General features: G+C 40.0%; 1 protein-coding gene across 3 annotated transcripts in view; it reads left to right on the forward strand.

Moving 5' to 3' along the window:
* Positions 1-253: 253 nt before the first annotated feature.
* The window catches only part of LOC124613055 (peptide-N(4)-(N-acetyl-beta-glucosaminyl)asparagine amidase), a 75510-nt gene continuing 57076 nt past the window's right edge, over positions 254-18687 (forward strand). The window contains exons 1-2 of one of the 3 annotated variants that reach the window (XM_047141631.1): positions 254-601; positions 9225-9389. In XM_047141631.1, coding sequence (XP_046997587.1) covers positions 389-601; positions 9225-9389 — 378 coding nt within the window. In that variant the 5' untranslated portion in view covers positions 254-388. Of the gene's footprint in view, positions 602-636; positions 874-958; positions 1060-9224; positions 9390-18687 lie in introns of those variants that run through there. The other 2 variants (XM_047141633.1, XM_047141634.1) reach the window with 2 other exon arrangements.

The raw sequence follows: 18687 nt of genomic DNA on the forward strand, positions 1-18687 counted from the left end.
GGGAACACTGATGAACATGAACTTATAGCGAAAATAAAAAAAGTGGAGACTATAGTTCCCATTGGTTACGAAAGAATTAAACAAAAAAATGCTTTTTATCATTATTATTTGATATTTATCATTGACAATTCATGTGATGATGCAGGTAGTCTTCGTACTAATTTTCATTTAGGTACCTTGTGAAGCATTCAGATTTGTTCACGTTGGTAAGCCTGCATTTGATGCCTATGTAGGGTTGGTACCAAGGTTGGTACTTGTCACTGATGACGTCTGTTTATATGTTTATCATGCACGCATGTTGTGTTGTTATCAGCTGTCGACAGCGCAATGATACCAATCACATCAGTGACGCACTTTGTAATAAGTTAGGAAGAAGTTTTCTGACAAAATGACTAGGCGTTGTGTTGTGTTACTTGAGAGAAATGAAACAAACATGTACCTCAGTACTACGGAATTGTTACTGAAAATTGTAGACGCAGTACTGCAGGAGCCTTCGAATCCGAAAGCTAGGACATATAAGCTAGCTAGTCCAGCTGTTTCAGAGAAACTTCGTGCTACCGTTGGAGCTATGGAATGTTTGCGTGAAATGGGTTTCCAAGAGGTGGTTGACATTTTGATTGACCTACTGAGTTCAAACGAATTGATTCTGTAGTTATGGTTATTCTGGGTACTAATAATATTTCGTATGTTGAATGAGGGAATTGCCACTTAATATACAACACTGATATGTACAGGCTGGTTATTGTGTTTTCTCCTGTACCAACGAGCGTAGCCATGTGGAGTTTGCATGATGCTCTAGCCACATATAAATAATGCAGTTTCGTTCTTGTATTGTAATTGCCCCGCGAAATAGGGCTTGGCCGTAAACGTAGTGTAAGTTGTATTTAGCATTTTATGCTTTTGATCAGTAGCAGTTAGAGTTCTCATATAGGAACAGTTGCAAACTAACAACTATCATAAGCAATAAAATAAATAAAAGAAAAGAAAATATCAACATTCGTGTTTTACAACGAAGTAGCTTCTCAAGGGTTCTGGCAAAAGCACACTTCGATTGGTGAGGTATGAATATGCCACCATTTGCATTGACAACTGAGAGAGTATCGCTATCCCTATGTGTGGAAAGTAGCAATAGTTCTCCGTAGTTATGATGTAGAGCGTATGCATGAGAAATGTTGGAATCTGCAATTTTGAGAAACAAGTTTTTTGCTCACAAGAAGCCTCCAAGGGTTGAAAATATAACTTAAATATCCAGGTGGTTTGTGCTGAAAGCATTAGTTAAAATAATTGCAGTTGTTCTTTGGGCTGCTCGATAAGCCAGTCACTGTACAACCTTGAAGAATTCTCTCATTGGAGAGGAATTGGATTTCCTGCATTGTTGTCCATAACTGATTGAGAACTTTTCTTATTATATGACCTAATACTTGTAGCAGCGTAATAATCGTTTAAATATTTGGTAATCTGCTGTATGCATTTTTTTAAAAAAATTAAGCAGTAGCGTACTTTTTTATTTCCTGTGATAGTGACTTTAAATTATTCACAGAGTTCTTTTCAGTTTCTCCTAAAAAAACTAACTTTCTATCTCCAAGCCCACCCCCTCTCCTCCCTCTCTCCGTCCCTTTTTTTTATCAAGCTTTTGTATAGATTGTAGAGTAACATCTATAAATGTATGGTATGTTTTGAATATACTTTCTTACATTTGATAGGGAATAATTTGAAACCAAACTATACTAACATGGAGCAGTCCTTTTTTTCATCCTGTTGTTGTGTGTATCATGATCTTGGCTATCACATTTGCCTCGTTTTACATGAAATCATGTAGTTGCCATTGAATTCAGATCACAGATGTTTGTGAAAATTTGGTATTATGAAGCACGTTATGGAAGGGGGTTGATAAAATTTTTCAAGAATTTTTTAATCAGGTTGCAATGTGAACGATTTTCACAAATTGGTGCCGAGAGACAGTGACTTATGATTTTGTAACCACTATGACTTTTTTTATTTATGAATGTTGCATTTAATTTGGTGTCATATAAAAAGATAAGAGAATAAACTGAAATATGTACAAATCTGTAACCCAAATTAAGCTTAACTATCGCAGTTTTTGTTTTTCATAATATCTGTTATCATACTTTTCAACATAAAAAAATCAATCAATACACAAAATAACAATCAATTCAGTGTAGCAGCATGAGTCTGACAACACTGGACCTGTGTGTGTTTTTTATCTCAGTCTTCTGATTTTGTACTTACTATGTGCCTGTCAGCTTTTCTTAGTAGCTTACCTCTTCTGTCTGGCAAGTTAGCTGAAAGTAATACACAAGTTTTAGCTGGTAACAGAAACGTGACTGCTGTGGATAGGCAACAGTTTTATAACTGTTCTACGAGGAGATTTCTGCTGTGTCAGATTTAAATCTTGTTTGTTCTCTAACATAGATTTTAGAGATCAGTAAAGTAGTAATTAACTCTTTCTTGTTTTCCCTTACACTTTCTTCATAATACATCTCTGATTGTTTAGAGGATCAGAAAACATTTGACTCAAGTGTGGTACAGGCCGTCCGCCCCCGTCCATCCCCTCTTAAATCTTAATGTGTTGACAGACTGATTAGTAGTGTAACCCAAGGTCTGTGTTAGGTTGAAAGATAATTTGGTTGAGAGTTGGCAAAGCCAGTGAATGTGATTACCAAATAAGGATTTTGGTGACAGACTGACCTCTAGCAAAGCTTAAATGTTTACATTCTTGCCATATTTGTGTGCAGTTTTGCATATTTAATCCTCTTCATCATGGAAGTTGAGCAAGGTAAAGGGAAGCTGTAAAGTGGGAAACCGAATAGGTAAGGATGCAGAAACATATGGTCAGACTTTTTATCATGATGAAGATATAAGTTGAATTTCTGCTAATAAGAGACTGTCTCTGTGTCCCTTCAGAAAATGGCAAAAGAATGTGTAAGACAGAAGACTCATTTTGTGTAATCTGAAAGAAGTGTACTTAGCTTTCAAAGAAAAATATCTGTCTGATAAAATTGAATTTATAATGTATTGTGAACTGCAATGAAAAGAATGCTTACTGTAAACAGTCATGCAATGAATAATATTTGCAAATACATTTATCACCAAAATGTAAAACTGATGATGCATGCTGTACATGCGAAAGAACTGTACACAGCACATTATACAGATACATTGCAATCTGGAAAATGAGGAATGCATGCTGCAATGTTGTTTTCAATGTCCCAATGAATATGAACAGTGTAAATTTTTTTGCTAAAGCTGGAATATCAGATTGTGAAAATGTTGTTTGCAAGCAATGGATGCAAACTTACTGAGTTGCATTGGACACGTTAATGAAGGCAGTCAATAAATTTGTTGAGTATCTTGTCCAAGAACGTCAAAACTTGACACAACATCATTACATATCACACTAAAAGTCAATACTTAAAATCAAGGAAGGAGACACTCCCTGATAATTTATGCATCATTATCATGGACTCTTCAAAAAACTATACAAGTTTGCTTCATGATGCTGCACAAGGATTTCGCTGGCAGAACATTTAAATAACTCTTCCTCATTTCATTGTGTACAGTAAAGCGAAAGTTGCAGAAAGCCACTGTCGTCGTGTTTTGTAAGTGACTATTTGCAGCATAATCCAGACGCATTCTATGATTTCCAGAAAACTGCTCTCACATATATACTGAAACACCACACATACATCATCATTTATCTCAATGATGGCAGCTCTACACAGTATAAAAGCTGTAACAACATCGTACATTAGTGCCATTACAAGCAAGATCATTGGGTATCTCCAGAAAGGGTTTTTTGCCACTAGTCATTGGGGGGGGGGGGGGGGGGAGAGAGAGAGAGAGAGAGAGAGAGAGAGAGAGAGAGAGAGAGAGAGAGAGAGAGAGAGAGGCATGTTTCTACCAAACTTTTAGCAACAATAGCAAGTTTACAGCATCCATATGACAATTACATTTTAAGTCCAAAAGACCAGTTTACATTTGCCAAAACTAATGTACAAGAAAAACAAACATTTTGTTTTTTGCAGCAGAGGAGATAGCAAAATTCACAGATATATTACAAAAATGATATGGAACAGGTTCTTCCATCCCTAGGTTGAGGGTTAATCATTTTTTCAAGCCACTTAATGAAAGCAGGCTACTCGTAAAGCATGTTTCACCATCTATTAAAGTCACACAAGTTCATTTTGGGCTTCAGAACAAGGCCTCTACCATTTTTAAAGAAGAAATGTTTGTCGGGGCTATGTACAATAACCAGAAGAGGGTTGAAGAAATTTTGGATATTGGAGAGGGTCTAATTCATGAGACCAGGTGAACCTACCTCGGTTTATTCATTGCTACTTCAAGCTGATGTTTGCTGGGTTCCTTATTAAAATATTTGAATGACTGCTTGCCTTTAGCACAAGCACCAGTTGCTTAAGCAGAGTTAACTGAGTTCCCCTTACTATTGCTGAGAACTTCTAGTGGGAACCAAGATGGTTAAGTTTAGCACTAGAAGTACTCATGTCTGGGAATGTACCATTTTCCAGCTACAAACAAAATACCACAAAACACATTCAAATCTCCTGCATTTTCGGGACCAATGAATAGGGTATTACGTATGTCATTAACTGATCACCTGGTGTCCCATGCCCAGTACAGGTTTGTTTACATATGATTCAGTTGAGTCTGATCTTCCCAGAGTGGTTTGTACCTGTTGTTTTGCTTGTGGTCTTTATTCATTCTGTATTACTGTACAACAGTAATCATACACTACAGCACAGAACACAAGCAGTATGTACATTTAATTTTAATGTGTTACTGTTGACCTTGATGAAATACATGTCTATGGATTACGATGACACGATGTTATTGTACGATGAAGTTCAGTGTAATGGGAGAGTTGCCGGTCAATTGTATGTGGAGCATTTCCCACGTCACAGACATCTTTGCACTCCCTCTTTGCTCTGGTGTACCAGCAGGCCTTGGAGACAGGTACATCCGCCACCACAACTGGTGCTCCATGGCAGCATCACTTGCCCAACTTTGAAAAGATTGAACTCTATGCAGTGGAAGAGGACAGGATGACATACCAGAAGCATAACTGATACACTGAATGTGTATCACCAAATTGTCTGGCATTTTTTTCGTGAGCAGCAGATATTCTCAAACCACCATCAGGAGGTACAGACAATGCAGCCACAGGATTGTGTCTCAGACCATTCCAGCAAGTGGTTCTTGCACTGATGTGTAGAAACGCCAGTCTTCCCGTGGCAGATCCTTTCCACGGATGAAGTCAACTTCAACAAGAAAGTTATTCACAGTTCACAACAGTCTCATGTGGGCTGGTGGAAACCCACAGGCTGAGCACCCTCATGTGTTTCACAAACGATATGATCTGAACATTTCGACAAGTTTCCTGGATGGACATATAATTGGGTCATACTTTGTTCCACCCTACCTTGTGGGTGCTGTGCTCTTTTGATTGCTTGACAGCATGCTACATGGGCTCATGGAAGATGTGCCACAGCATGTCCATGAAAATATGGATTCAGCAAGATGCATACGACCTCATTTTTCATGGGTGGCCAGAGATCATCTGAACCAGTGATTTGAGCAGCAGTGGATAGGTCATAATAGCCTGATTGCTTGACCTCCACTGTCTCCCAACTTGAACCCGTTAGACTACTACCTGTGAGGTCATACGAAATTCTTGTTTTACAAGACCCTTTTGGCATCCGAGTAAGACCTGGCACAGATTTTGGCTGTGCCAGATGCTGATAGTTTAGGGATTGGTGACTGCATGTATTGTAATGTGGTACAGAGGTCTGTACCCGTGTTGATATCAGTGATCATCAGACCAAGCCCTACTTGAAAGTGGACCTGGATGACAAGCAGCAGGAATGAGGAAATAACACTTGTTGGTGGTATTTTGGGCGTAAAGGGAAACTGGTACATTTCTGGAATGAGTTTCCATGCTAAACTTAACCGTCTGGGTCCGTAGTCTCAATGTCTGTAAAGGGATTTAGTTATACCATGTATACTTTTGGATCAGACACAATATTCCCCATTGATATCTTATTTAAAACAATCAACAATTTTATATCTAAAAACAAAGATGATGTGACTTACCAAATGAAAGCACTGGCAGGTCGATAGAGACACAAACATACACACGAAATTCAAGCTTTCACAACCAATGGTTGCTTCATCAGGAAAGAGGGAGGGAGAGGGAAAGACGAAAGGATGTGGGTTTTAAGGGAGAGGGTAAGGAGTCAATCCAATCCCGGGAGCGGAAAGACTTACCTTAGGGGGAAAAAAGGACAAGTATACACTCGCATATACACACACACACATATCCATCCGCACATACACAGACACAAGCAGACATTATGCTTGTGTCTCTCTCTCTCTCTCTCTCTGTGTGTGTGTGTGTGTGTGTGTGTGTGTGTGTGTGTGTGTGTGTGTGTGTTTCCGCTCCCGGGATTGGAATGACTCCTTACCCTCTCCCTTAAAACCCATATCCTTTCGTCTTTCCCTCTCCTTCCCTCTTTCCTGATGAAGCAACTGTTGGTTGCGAAAGCTTGAATTTCGTGTGTATGTTTGTGTTTGTTTGTGTGTCTATCGACCTGCCAGCGCTTTCATTTGGTAAGTCACATCATCTTTGTTTTTAGATATATTTTTCCCACGTGGAATGTTTCCCTCTATTATAATCAACAATTTTAGTATGTTATGTATGTACTTCATGTGACTTGAAGATCTTTTGTTGTAGTTAACTAAGAGTGAAACAATGAAATAAATATATTTTTATTTATGCTCTGTCAGTTCCATATCACTGAACAGAACAAACACAATCCTAGTTTTTTAATTTTGAAAAGTATGATAATAGACATTATGTGAAAAAAAAATTAATATTGTAAAACTTGTGATCTTGCTGACAAAAATTTCAGCAATTTAAGAAAATAAATCTTTAGAAACTACTGTCTTCACAGCTTTGTAAATATTTGTATGCATACTTCCAACATTTCAATAATTTTATATAATAGTTGGTCCTTTCATCTTTCCGATGGCACAATACCAAATAAAATGGCCTCATAAATTAGAAAGTTTGTGAAAACAAACTTACTTTAAAAATTATACCCTAAACATGGGTCTGGTCCAGGAATTCTTGAAAAATTACACTCCTGGAAATGGAAAAAAGAACACATTGACACCGGTGTGTCAGACCCACCATACTTGCTCCGGACACTGCGAGAGGGCTGTACAAGCAATGATCACACGCACGGCACAGCGGACACACCAGGAACCGCGGTGTTGGCCGTCGAATGCCGCTAGCTGCGCAGCATTTGTGCACCGCCGCCTTCAGTGTCAGCCAGTTTGCCGTGGCATACGGAGCTCCACCGCAGTCTTTAACACTGGTAGCATGCCGCGACAGCGTGGACGTGAACCGTATGTGCAGTTGACGGACTTTGAGCGAGGGCGTATAGTGGGCATGCGGGAGGCCGGGTGGACGTACCGCCGAATTGCTCAACACGTGGGGCGTGAGGTCTCCACAGTACATCGATGTTGTCGCCAGTGGTCGGCGGAAGGTGCACGTGCCCGTCGACCTGGGACCGGACCGCAGCAACGCACGGATGCACGCCAAGACCGTAGGATCCTACGCAGTGCCGTAGGGGACCGCACCGCCACTTCCCAGCAAATTAGGGACACTGTTGCTCCTGGGGTATCGGCGAGGACCATTCGCAACCGTCTCCATGAAGCTGGGCTACAGTCCCGCACACCGTTAGGCCGTCTTCCGCTCACGCCCCAACATCGTGCAGCCCGCCTCCAGTGGTGTCGCGACAGGCGTGAATGGAGGGACGAATGGAGACGTGTCGTCTTCAGCGATGAGAGTCGCTTCTGCCTTGGTGCCAATGATGGTCGTATGCGTGTTTGGCGCCGTGCAGGTGAGCGCCACAACCAGGACTGCATACGACCGAGGCACACAGGCCCAACACCCGGCATCATGGTGTGGGGAGCGATCTCCTACACTGGCCGTACACTACTGGTGATCGTCGAGGGGACACTGAATAGTGCACGGTACATCCAAACCGTCATCGAACCCATCGTTCTACCATTCCTAGACCGGCAAGGGAACTTGCTGTTCCAACAGGACAATGCACGTCCGCATGTATCCCGTGCCACCCAATGTGCTCTAGAAGGTGTAAGTCAACTACCCTGGCCAGCAAGATCTCCGGATCTGTCCCCCATTGAGCATGTTTGGGACTGGATGAAGCGTCGTCTCACGCGGTCTGCACGTCCAGCACGAACGCTGGTCCAACTGAGGCGCCAGATGGAAATGGCATGGCAAGCCGTTCCACAGGACTACATCCAGCGTCTCTACGATCGTCTCCGTGGGAGAATAGCAGCCTGCATTGCTGCGAAAGGTGGATATACACTGTACTAGTTCCGACATTGCGCATGCTCTGTTGCCTGTGACTATGTGCCTGTGGTTCTGTCAGTGTGATCATGTGATGTATCTGACCCCAGGAATGTGTCAATAAAGTTTCCCCTTCCTGGGACAATGAATTCACGGTGTTCTTATTTCAATTTCCAGGAGTGTATTTTAACCCTCTTTCATTATGTACTCCTTTCTAACAACAATTTTTCAAAAAACATATGTGACATGAGGGCAACAAGACTTCTTTATTTTCAGTAATTTTATATGAAATGAGACTGTTGTACACTTAGAAAATAGGCTATTCTACTTTATAGGTGTAAGATGGGGAATCTATTATATGCAACAAAAACATACATTTACTAAACACTAATTACTATAGAATTCTAATGGTGATTTGTCTGCAAATAGATGATGATTCTGTGTGCAGACTGATGGAGTGTTCTAATTTGTTCCTCATTATAAATGTGGGATAAACATTAATTAACCATACCTTCAGTAATATGTGCCAAAATTCCACCTTTCACAATAGAATATTGTTATATTTATAGTGAAATTTAGTTCTTTCTCAGAAGGATCTTTAAAGTCAGTCCTTTAGAAGAATTAATAAAGTAGTGCGTAAAGATGTCTCTGAATTTTTAATACTTTGTTGAGTATGAAAACAGTAGCAAGAAGTCAGATAATTGGTTCATGTTAACACTTTCAATATGTTTTTGTTTCATTCTTTTTTTATTTTATATAATGTGTTGGTTTTAATTGGAGCTATGTTCTCTATTTGACCTGTTTACAGATGAATGACAAATTGGTTCTATCACCAGAAGCGTCACTGGAGAACATAAGACAGATACGCTCAGAAATAGTTAATAGAAGGCGTAATTATGAAACATTCAATGCTGTTAACAATTCCAGTGAAATGTCTTCAGCAAGCTCTGAAGGTGCTAGTGCTACACAGCATGTAAGTCATTTCATCATGGACGCGTGAAACAAATTGTAAATTATTATTATTATTATTATTATTATTACTACTATTACTATTTTTGTGTTGATTACAGCTAACATTAACATGTGTTCTCAACACACATTGCCTAGTACTCTTACATTAAGTAGTCGTAATAGGAAACTCATTGTAATGTATGAAAAATGAGGCCATTTGGAGCTGTGGAGGTCCATCCAATTAGATTACCAAAGTCAGTGTCTTGGTCACATGCTACTTTATTGAAACTGATTACCGATTTTGGCTTTGCAGTCAACATTGGACCTAATGCTTGCAGAAGTGACACATTTGCACATAGTCAGAATTGTCTGTGTGCCTACACATTGCTGTCATAATCATTAATCTGATGATAGCTGCAAAGCTGAGACTGGTTACCAGTTTTTATAATGTAGCACATGACTAAGACTTTTGACTTTTATAATCACTGTAATGTAGCTGGATACTTCTGCCACCATTGGTATCCAGCCTGTTCTTTTGGGTTATGTTTCATTCTGAGTTTATTATTTCATGGCTGTAGGATTTACTTCTGGGTTTAACAAACTTTCTGTTACAGCTATTGCAAATTGATGTTAGCAATATGGTCTGCAATTTGACAGATTACTCTTATTTCCTTTCTTGAATATTAATGTGACCTATGCTGCTTCCTAGTATTTAGGTACAGATCTTTTGCCATGTGAGTGCTTGTATATGATTGCCAAGTATGGAGCTATTGTATCAGCATACTCTGAAAGAAACCTGACTGGTATACTATCTGGACCAGAGGCCATGTCTTTATTAAGTGATTTAAGTTGCTTTGCTCCACCAAGGATATCTACAATTAAGTCACTCATGCTGGCAGTTGTACTTGATACAAGTTTTGGAATATCTACTTTGTCTTCTTTGGTGAAGGAAGTTTTGGAAACCATGTGTAGTAGCTCTACTTTAGAGCTATTGTCATCAGTGACATTACCATTGCTGTTTTGTAGTGAAGGTACTGGCTGTGTCTTGTTGCTGGTGTACTTTACATATAACGAAAACCTCTTTGGTTTTTTTGACAGATTTAAAGACAAAGTTTTGTTGTAGAAACTGTTAAAAGCACCTCACATTGAAGTCCACACTAAATTTTGAGCTTCAGTAAAACATCACCAATCTTGGAGATTCTGAGTTCTTTTAAATTTGACATGCTTTTTTTGTTGCTTCTACGGCAGTGTTCTGACCTGTTTATGTACCAAGGGTGATCAGTACCATTTCTTATTAATTTATGTGACATATGTTTCTCAGCTGCCATTGAAACTTGTTGTTTGACATTTGGTGTATGCTTACATAGTCAGATTGGAAGGAGTGGAGACTCTGTCTTAGGAAAGTGTCAAGTAAATTTGTAACTGCTTTTTTTAGATATATTTTGCATTTATTTTTGATGGATTTGGATGTTATGGTGTTCAGTCTTATTACAGTGACCTGGTGCTCACTAATCCTTGTATCAGGAGAAAGCATTCAGTCCGATTTTGGGCAACATTTTATGCTTACCACCAACTTAAAATGTGTATCAGGAGATCCATGTGAAACTTTCACACTTTTATAGTTTTAATGACAGTATGTGAAATAAGTGTATATTTTTGGACAAGGAGAGTTATGGGAATGAAGGGACATCTTAAAAAATGAACCAAATGATGGGAAATAATAATCATAAATTTATGATACATCCTTGAATATACATTTATAAGAGCTGTTCGAAAAGAAACGAGCCAGAGTCTGGAATGCACAAACCGGTGACAGGAGGATAATATCGAGGCGTGTGTAACTAGGTGTGGTTCCACCCAGAGCATGGAAGTTCACAGCCTGTCGCTAGAGGGCATGCGAGCACATCACGTGACTATACAGACCTAGCAGCAGCATGCATCAATTGTCCAATGCTGTCAGTCACAGGTTATGCTGACGTTCTTCTTTGACCAGGATGGTCCCCTTCTGATTCACTTCCTGCATCCTGGGACAACAGTGAGTGCCCAGTGTTACTTGCAAACCTTGACCATCCTTCACCAAGCGATCAAATCAAAACAACCAGGCAATCTCACCTGTGGGGTCATTCTGCTCCACAACAATGCAAAACTTCATACAACCAACACAGTCACAACACTCCTGCAGAAATTAAAATGGGAGGTTCTCAGCCACCCTCCATACAGTCAGAACCCCTCTCCCTGTGATTACGCTATTTTTGGTCCCCTTGGGACAAACAATTTGCCTCGGATGACGACGTCCAGCTTACATGCGGAACTGGTTAACATTGCAGCCCCGGTAATTTTATGAGACAGCCATTCACCATCTTGCATCACAGTGGGATAAGTGTCCCAACAGCCAGGGTCAATACTTCTAACACACAGGTACTGGTTTATGTAATTATGCCTCTGGCTTGTTTCTTTTTGAACGCCTCTTATACATGCATTATTGCTTGTAATTCCTAACTTTCAACCATAATACTTACATTTACCTGTTGTTGAAGACAAGTTTAAGGAGAAACATGAATAAAAAATACAAAAGTAAATAAATAAATGTAAAATTTATAGGTCGGAATGTAGTGTACACTTCTTACCTGGTATAGCACTAAGGCCACAATAACCTCTAACTGTGTTTTGAGATTTTAATTGTACTTTGTACTTTATGTAAGTACATAAGGCCTTAGTTGCAATAGATAACTCCCAGTTCAAGGTGACAATGACAGACATGTTTGTCATTTCAGAAGGTATGTTGTGGTTGTGGTATTTAGTCTGAAGGTTGGTTTGATGCAACTCTCCAGGTTACTCTATCCTGTGCAAGCCTCTTCGTCTCTGAATACCGAGCGGGAAGGCGCAGTGGTTAACACACTGGACTCGCATTCGGGAGGACGACGGTTTAAACCCGTGTCCAACCTTCCTGATTTAGGTTTTTTGTGATTTCTGTAAATCGTTTCAGGCAAATGCTGGGATGGTTCCTTTGAAAGGGCATGGCCAGTTTCCTTCCACATCTTCCCCAATCCAAGCTTGTGCTCCACCCCTAATGACCTCATTGTCAATGAGACGTTAAACACTAATCTCCTCCTCCCCCTCCATCTCTGAATAATTACTGCAACCTACATCCTTCTGAATCTGCTTATGGTATTCATCTCTTGTCCTACCTCTATGATTTTTACTCCCCCCCCCCCCCCCCCCCCCCCAATTCCCTTCAACACTAAATCAGTTATCCCTTTGATGTGCCAAGATGTTTTCTATCAACTGATTCCTTCTTCTATTCAGTTTGTGCCACAAATTACTTTTCTCCAAAATTGTATTCAACTTCTCCTCATCAGTTTTGTGATCAGTCCATCTAATCTTCAGCATTCTTCAGTTTTGTGATCAGTTCATCTAAACTTCAGCATTCTTTTGTATCGCCACATTTCAAAAGCTTCACTTTAATTCCTTTGCCAAATTTTTGTTTGCTTCCTGTATTTTAGCCCTGGTACCTTAAGAATTTCATGGAGAGTATTCAAGTCAACATTGTCGAAAACTTTCTGTGAGTCTACGAACACTGTGAGCATAGGTTTGCCTTTCCTTAACCTTCTTCTAAGATAAGTCATAGAGTCAGTATAGCCTCATGTGTTCCCATATTTCTCTGCAATAAAAACTGATATTCCCTGAGGTTGGATTCTACAGTTTTCTCATTCTTCTGTAAAGAATTTGTGGTAGTATTTTGCAACTGTGACATACTAAACTGGTAGTCTGATAAGATTCGTACCTGTTGGCACCTGCTTTATTTGGAATTGGAATTACTACATTCTTCTCGACGTTTGAGGCTATTTTGCCTGTCTCATATGTCTTGCACACCAGATGGAGCTGAGCGAGGTGGCACAGTGGTTAGCACACTGGACTCGCATTTGTGAGGATGACGGTTCAAACCCATGTCCCGTCATCCTGATTTAGGTTTTCTGAGACTTCCCAAAATCACTTCAGACAAATGCTGGGATGGTTCCTTTGAAAGGGCATGGCTGACTTCCTTCCCCATCCGTTTCTAATCCAATGGGACCAATGACCTCGCTGTGTGGTCCCCTCCCCACCAAATCAACCAACCAACTAACCAGATGGAAGAGTCTTGTCATGGCTGGCTCTATCAAGGCTATTGGTGGCTCTGACAGAATGTTGCCTAATCCTTGTTGGGACCTAGCTTTGGTTTAGGTCTTTCATTGCTCTGTCAAATTCTTCTTGCAGTACCACATCTCCCACTCTTCTTTATTTATGTCCTCTTCCATTTCTATAACGTTGCCTGCAAGTTCACCTCCCTTGTATAGGAGCCCTATATACTCCTTCCACCTTTCAGCTTTCCCTTCTTGCATAGGACTGGTTTTCCATCTGAGCCCTTGATATTCATATAGCTGCCTCTCTTTTCTCCAAAGGCCTCTGTAATTTTCCTGTGGGCAATATCTGTCTTTACCTTAGCGACATGCGCTTATATATCCTAACATTTGTTCTCTAGCCATTCCTGCTTTGCCGTTTTCCACTTCCAGTCAATCTTATTTTTAAGACATTTGTGTTCTCTTTTGCCTGCTTCATTTGCTGCATTTTTTATGTTTTCTCCTTCCATTGATTAAATTCATTATCTCCTGTGTTATCCAAGAATTTCTACTAAGCCTTGACTTTTGACCTATTTGAACCTCTGCTGCCTTGATGATTTCATCTCTTAAAGCTGCCCATTCATTCTACTGTATTCCTCTCTGTTGTCCTAATCAGTCATTGGCCAGAGCTCCCTCTAAAACTTGCAACAATCTCTGGTTCTTTCAACTTATCAAAGTCCCATCTCCACAATTTCCCACCTTTTTGTAATTTCTTTAGTTTTAATCTACAGTTCATAACCAATAAATTGCAGTCATAGTCCACATCTGCCCCTGGAAATATCTTACAATTTAAAATCTGGTTCTGAAATCTCTGTTTTACCATTATATAATCAATCTGAAACCTTCCAGTATCTCCATGTCTCTTCTACATATACAACCTTCTTTAATGATTCTTAAACCATGTGTTAGCAATAATTAAATTATGCTCAGCACAAAATTGTACTGGCAGCTCCCCAGTTCATTCCTTTCCCCCCAGTCCATATTCACCCACAATTTCTTTCCTTCTCTTCCTTTTCCTACTATTGAATTCCATTTCTCCATCACAATAAAATTTTTGTCTCCCTTGTGAATAATTTCTTTTATCTCATCATATGTTTGTTCAATCTCTTCATCTGCAGAGCTAGTTGGCATACAAACTTACTATGGAAGTTGTGTATTTGTGTCTATCTTAGCTACATTCACTATTCTGTTCATAGTAGCTTATCCATATTCCTATTTTCTTGTTCATTACTAAACCTACTCATATCAGATGTCCTGTTCCTGCTGCTACCAAACCTCACTGGTTTCCACTACATCTAACTACAACCTAACCCTTTTTTAAATTTCCTGACTTACCTGCCCGATTAAAGGATATGACATTCCGTGCTCCAGTACAAAGAATGCCACTTCTGTTTTTCCTGATGGCGACTTCCTCCTGAGTAGCCCCTGTCTAGAGATCTGAATGGGTGGGGGGTGGGGGGGACTATTTTACCTCTGGAATATTTTACCCAAGAGGATGCCATCATCATTTAACCATACAGTAGAACTGCACATCCTTGATAAAAACTGTGGCTGTGGTTTTTTCTTGCTTGCAGCTGTTTTTGGTTGATGTTACATGGCCAGATCAGTCAATCATCCAGACTGCTGCCCCTGCAACTAATGAAAAGGTTGCTGCCCCTCTTCAGGAACCATACTTTTGTCCACGCTCTTAACAAATACACCTCCGACATGGTTGCAACTACATTACGGCTATCTGCATTGCTGAGGCCCGTAAGCCACACCGCAACAGCAATATCCATGGTTCATGGGAGGGAGGGGGGGGGGGGGGCGAAGTCAGACAGTATACTCATTTAGAAAAGTCAACTTTTACTTTGGACAGATGGACAGAGATAATTTACTACTGCGGTGGTCTTGGTTATTATCTATGACAACATCGCAAACAAATTATCCAGGTGATAAGTACTTTAAAACAAATAAAGTAATATTTATAATAAAATAACATGAAAATAAAGTCTCTTGTTCATGATTAAAAAGTTAGCTTCATAAAATATAGGTATGAAGCTGAGCATCTGTGATGCCCTTTTGTGTATGATAGTGGAAAGTCTCTTTTTATGGTAAAAAAAATTCCACAAGTAGTAAGTTTTAGTGCAAAATTGGTATGCAGTGTCAGAAGCCAATTGAAAACCTTTCTCATAATACCTGAGTCATCCCTATATGATGAATATGTTTTAAGAAAAAGAGGTGTTGAATTGAGAAATAATATATGTGACTTTTGCTAGCATGTCAGGTGTAGATTGGAGTCACCACCAACAATAATTGTGTGAGTAGGATATTTGCTTAAAATGAGACTCAGGTTTTCACTGAACTGTTCAACAACTGCATCATATGGCCAAAAAGGGGGGGGCGGGGGGGGGGCGGAGGAGATGGTGCTAAAAGGAACCAGTTGTCATGTGTAACCTCTACCAATACTAACTCAGAGAAACTATCTATCTACTTCAGTTTCACTACAAGGTGCCCTACTTTTGACAGTAATAAACACACCACGACCAGATACCTATAGTGATTTGTGCTTGAATGCCTTCTATTAGCAGTTGGAGCACTGGTTCTCTCTGAACACAGCTATGGCAATTTACAGCTACAATACTGATTTTTGCCAGGTCTGCCCTTGTCCTGTGTGTGCCCTGCACCCCTTATTGACATCTTCTTCTTGGTTTCCTGGGACCCCTCTAACCTAAAAAAAACCACCCAGTCCTCCCCACACACTACTCATGTAGCTACTTCCTGTGTGAAGTGGATCACTGACCTGTTAACTCTTTGCTGTTTGCACATCTAATTGGGGATTCTTTTGTTTGGTACCAGTTGGACTGACTGATCATGTCGCTTGTTGCTGGTGGTTTGTCAAGGTTGTCAGTAGATCATACATCCTCATAAATCATAATTAATTGAAACCCTCAGCTGCCGACAGGTATAGTTGATATACGTCGATGAGGACAGCTGAAAATGTGTGCCCCGACTGGGACTCGAACCCGGGCTCTCCTGCTTACATGGCAGACACTCTATCCATCTGAACAACTGAGGCCACAGATGAATAGCGCGACTGCAGTGACTTATCCCTTGCACGCTTCCCATGAGACCCACATTCCCAACTGTCCACAATCTACATACATAATGTACCTAATAGATATTTGCCCATCCACTCATTACTCGCGCAAACTAAGGTGACAATTCCTGCAAGAGTTCAGGCAACCTGTGCGCATTCGCACAGATGAATGTCAATGGATGGGTAGCCTTTAACTATATTTGGAGATAGTAACTGCTCTTGAAAGAACAGATACCATTGATACCTGTGCAGCTCCACTAGAATAAATGGTAATTAATTGAAACCTCAGCTGCCGACAAGTGTAGTTGATATACCTCGATGGGGACAGCTGAAAATGTGTGCCCCGACCGGGACTTGAATCTGGGATCTCCTGCTTTCATGGCAGATAGAGGGTATTGAGTATTGAATGTGTAGCTTTTTGAATCATTAGTGCTGTTACTGCAAGAGCAAGAAGAAGGCACAAGGGGATAACTGCTGTTAAACACCACACATTTTCAACTACTCTATTTTTTCTAACCAGTTATTGAATTCACTGTTTCAGTGGGCTAAGCTTGAAATCAGTCATGGTTGTGGAAAAAAGGAATTTTTCAGGATAAAATTCCATCAGTTGCAATGAATTTTGTTATTTTTTATGACTTTTGACAAACTAATTTGTCATCTTCAGAATCTCAGTATTGGTTTACCAGATCTGAGTATCTTCTTCATTGAAGCATAATGCCATGGTATGTCCAGAAATGTTCATATTGTATGTAATTATTGTAAGCACTGATTGAAAATTTACAGTAACTGAATCACACGTATGCACCTGTTTTGTTAGCACAATATATAGAAGAAGATAGTGGCATATGTTGAACCAATACCAAGCTTCTGAAGATGATAAATTAATTTGTCAAAACTGTTAAAGCATAATGCAATTATTTGCAATTGATAGTTTCATTAAAACTGGACTGTGGCGCCATCTAATGCCTGTATTGTACATTATGTAGGTTCTGTTTTGTTTCTTGTGTGTCTATACTATGTTCATGCCCTCTAGTGACAGAATGGGTTAGCAGGCAAATGGAGCAATGTTATGTTAGCAAGTTAGTAGTGTGTCAGTCCTACATGAGAGTACAGCGTGTTTTGAGATTCTATTTTCGGAACATAGTAAAAATCATGTGCAGTGCTTGATACACTTATGGTGAGGTTATTATATGTGTTTATCTCATGGGAGTTTGCGTCATGATAATGATTACATATACCCGTGTGTGTTTAATTTTCAGACTTGTGAATTTATATCAGCCATACGATCATTGTGTCACAGCAAGACACATTGCAAGAATCTTTGGCATTTTTTTGCCCTGGTGTAGTTTTTATCTATTCTACATTATGACGTGGAATGAAAGGTTTAGGCAAACATGGGCATAATTTGTAGTGACTTGGTTGTGAAACCATTGCCTTGGTTGCCTGGTCTCATTATTTTTCGTAATTATTGTCAGATGTATGATCACAATTCCCATTATACAGAGTGTACATAAAGTCTGGGAACACTTTCATTTATTTATTGCACAAGAACCCAGCAAAGAGAAGCAGACGTCCTAGTGTGAGTAAAGTGAATGTGGAGCGTGTATGAGAGACTTGTTGTACTTGCACATGTTGCAGCAATGGCTGATGCCTCGAATGCAATTGGACTCTCTGTTCATCTTTCAGCAGGGTGGGGCTCCACCTCATTTCCATTGTGAAGTTTGTGGGTACCTGAACACGGAGCTGCCACATCGATGGATCGGCCGTGCTACAGAAGGGGGACAGCTATTTCATGAAATGGCCTCCCCGATCACCAGATCTCACTCTGTGTGATTTTCTTCTATGGGGACACATTAAAGATCTGACATATGAACTGCCTGTACCACATGATGTGGTAGAGCTCCAGGAGAGAATACGAGAAGCGACTGCCACAGTCAATGACGACAAGAATTCCAGTACCGTATTGACGTCTGCTGGGTCACTCATGATTTGTGATTTGCATATCGAATGTTTGTAAAAAAAAAAGACATCTGTTCAATGCTTAGTTCATGTGCAATAAATAATTGAAAGTGTTCCTGAACTTT

This window comes from Schistocerca americana, chromosome 4 (assembly GCF_021461395.2).
Source record: "Schistocerca americana isolate TAMUIC-IGC-003095 chromosome 4, iqSchAmer2.1, whole genome shotgun sequence".
Taxonomy (NCBI): Eukaryota; Metazoa; Arthropoda; class Insecta; order Orthoptera; family Acrididae; genus Schistocerca; species Schistocerca americana.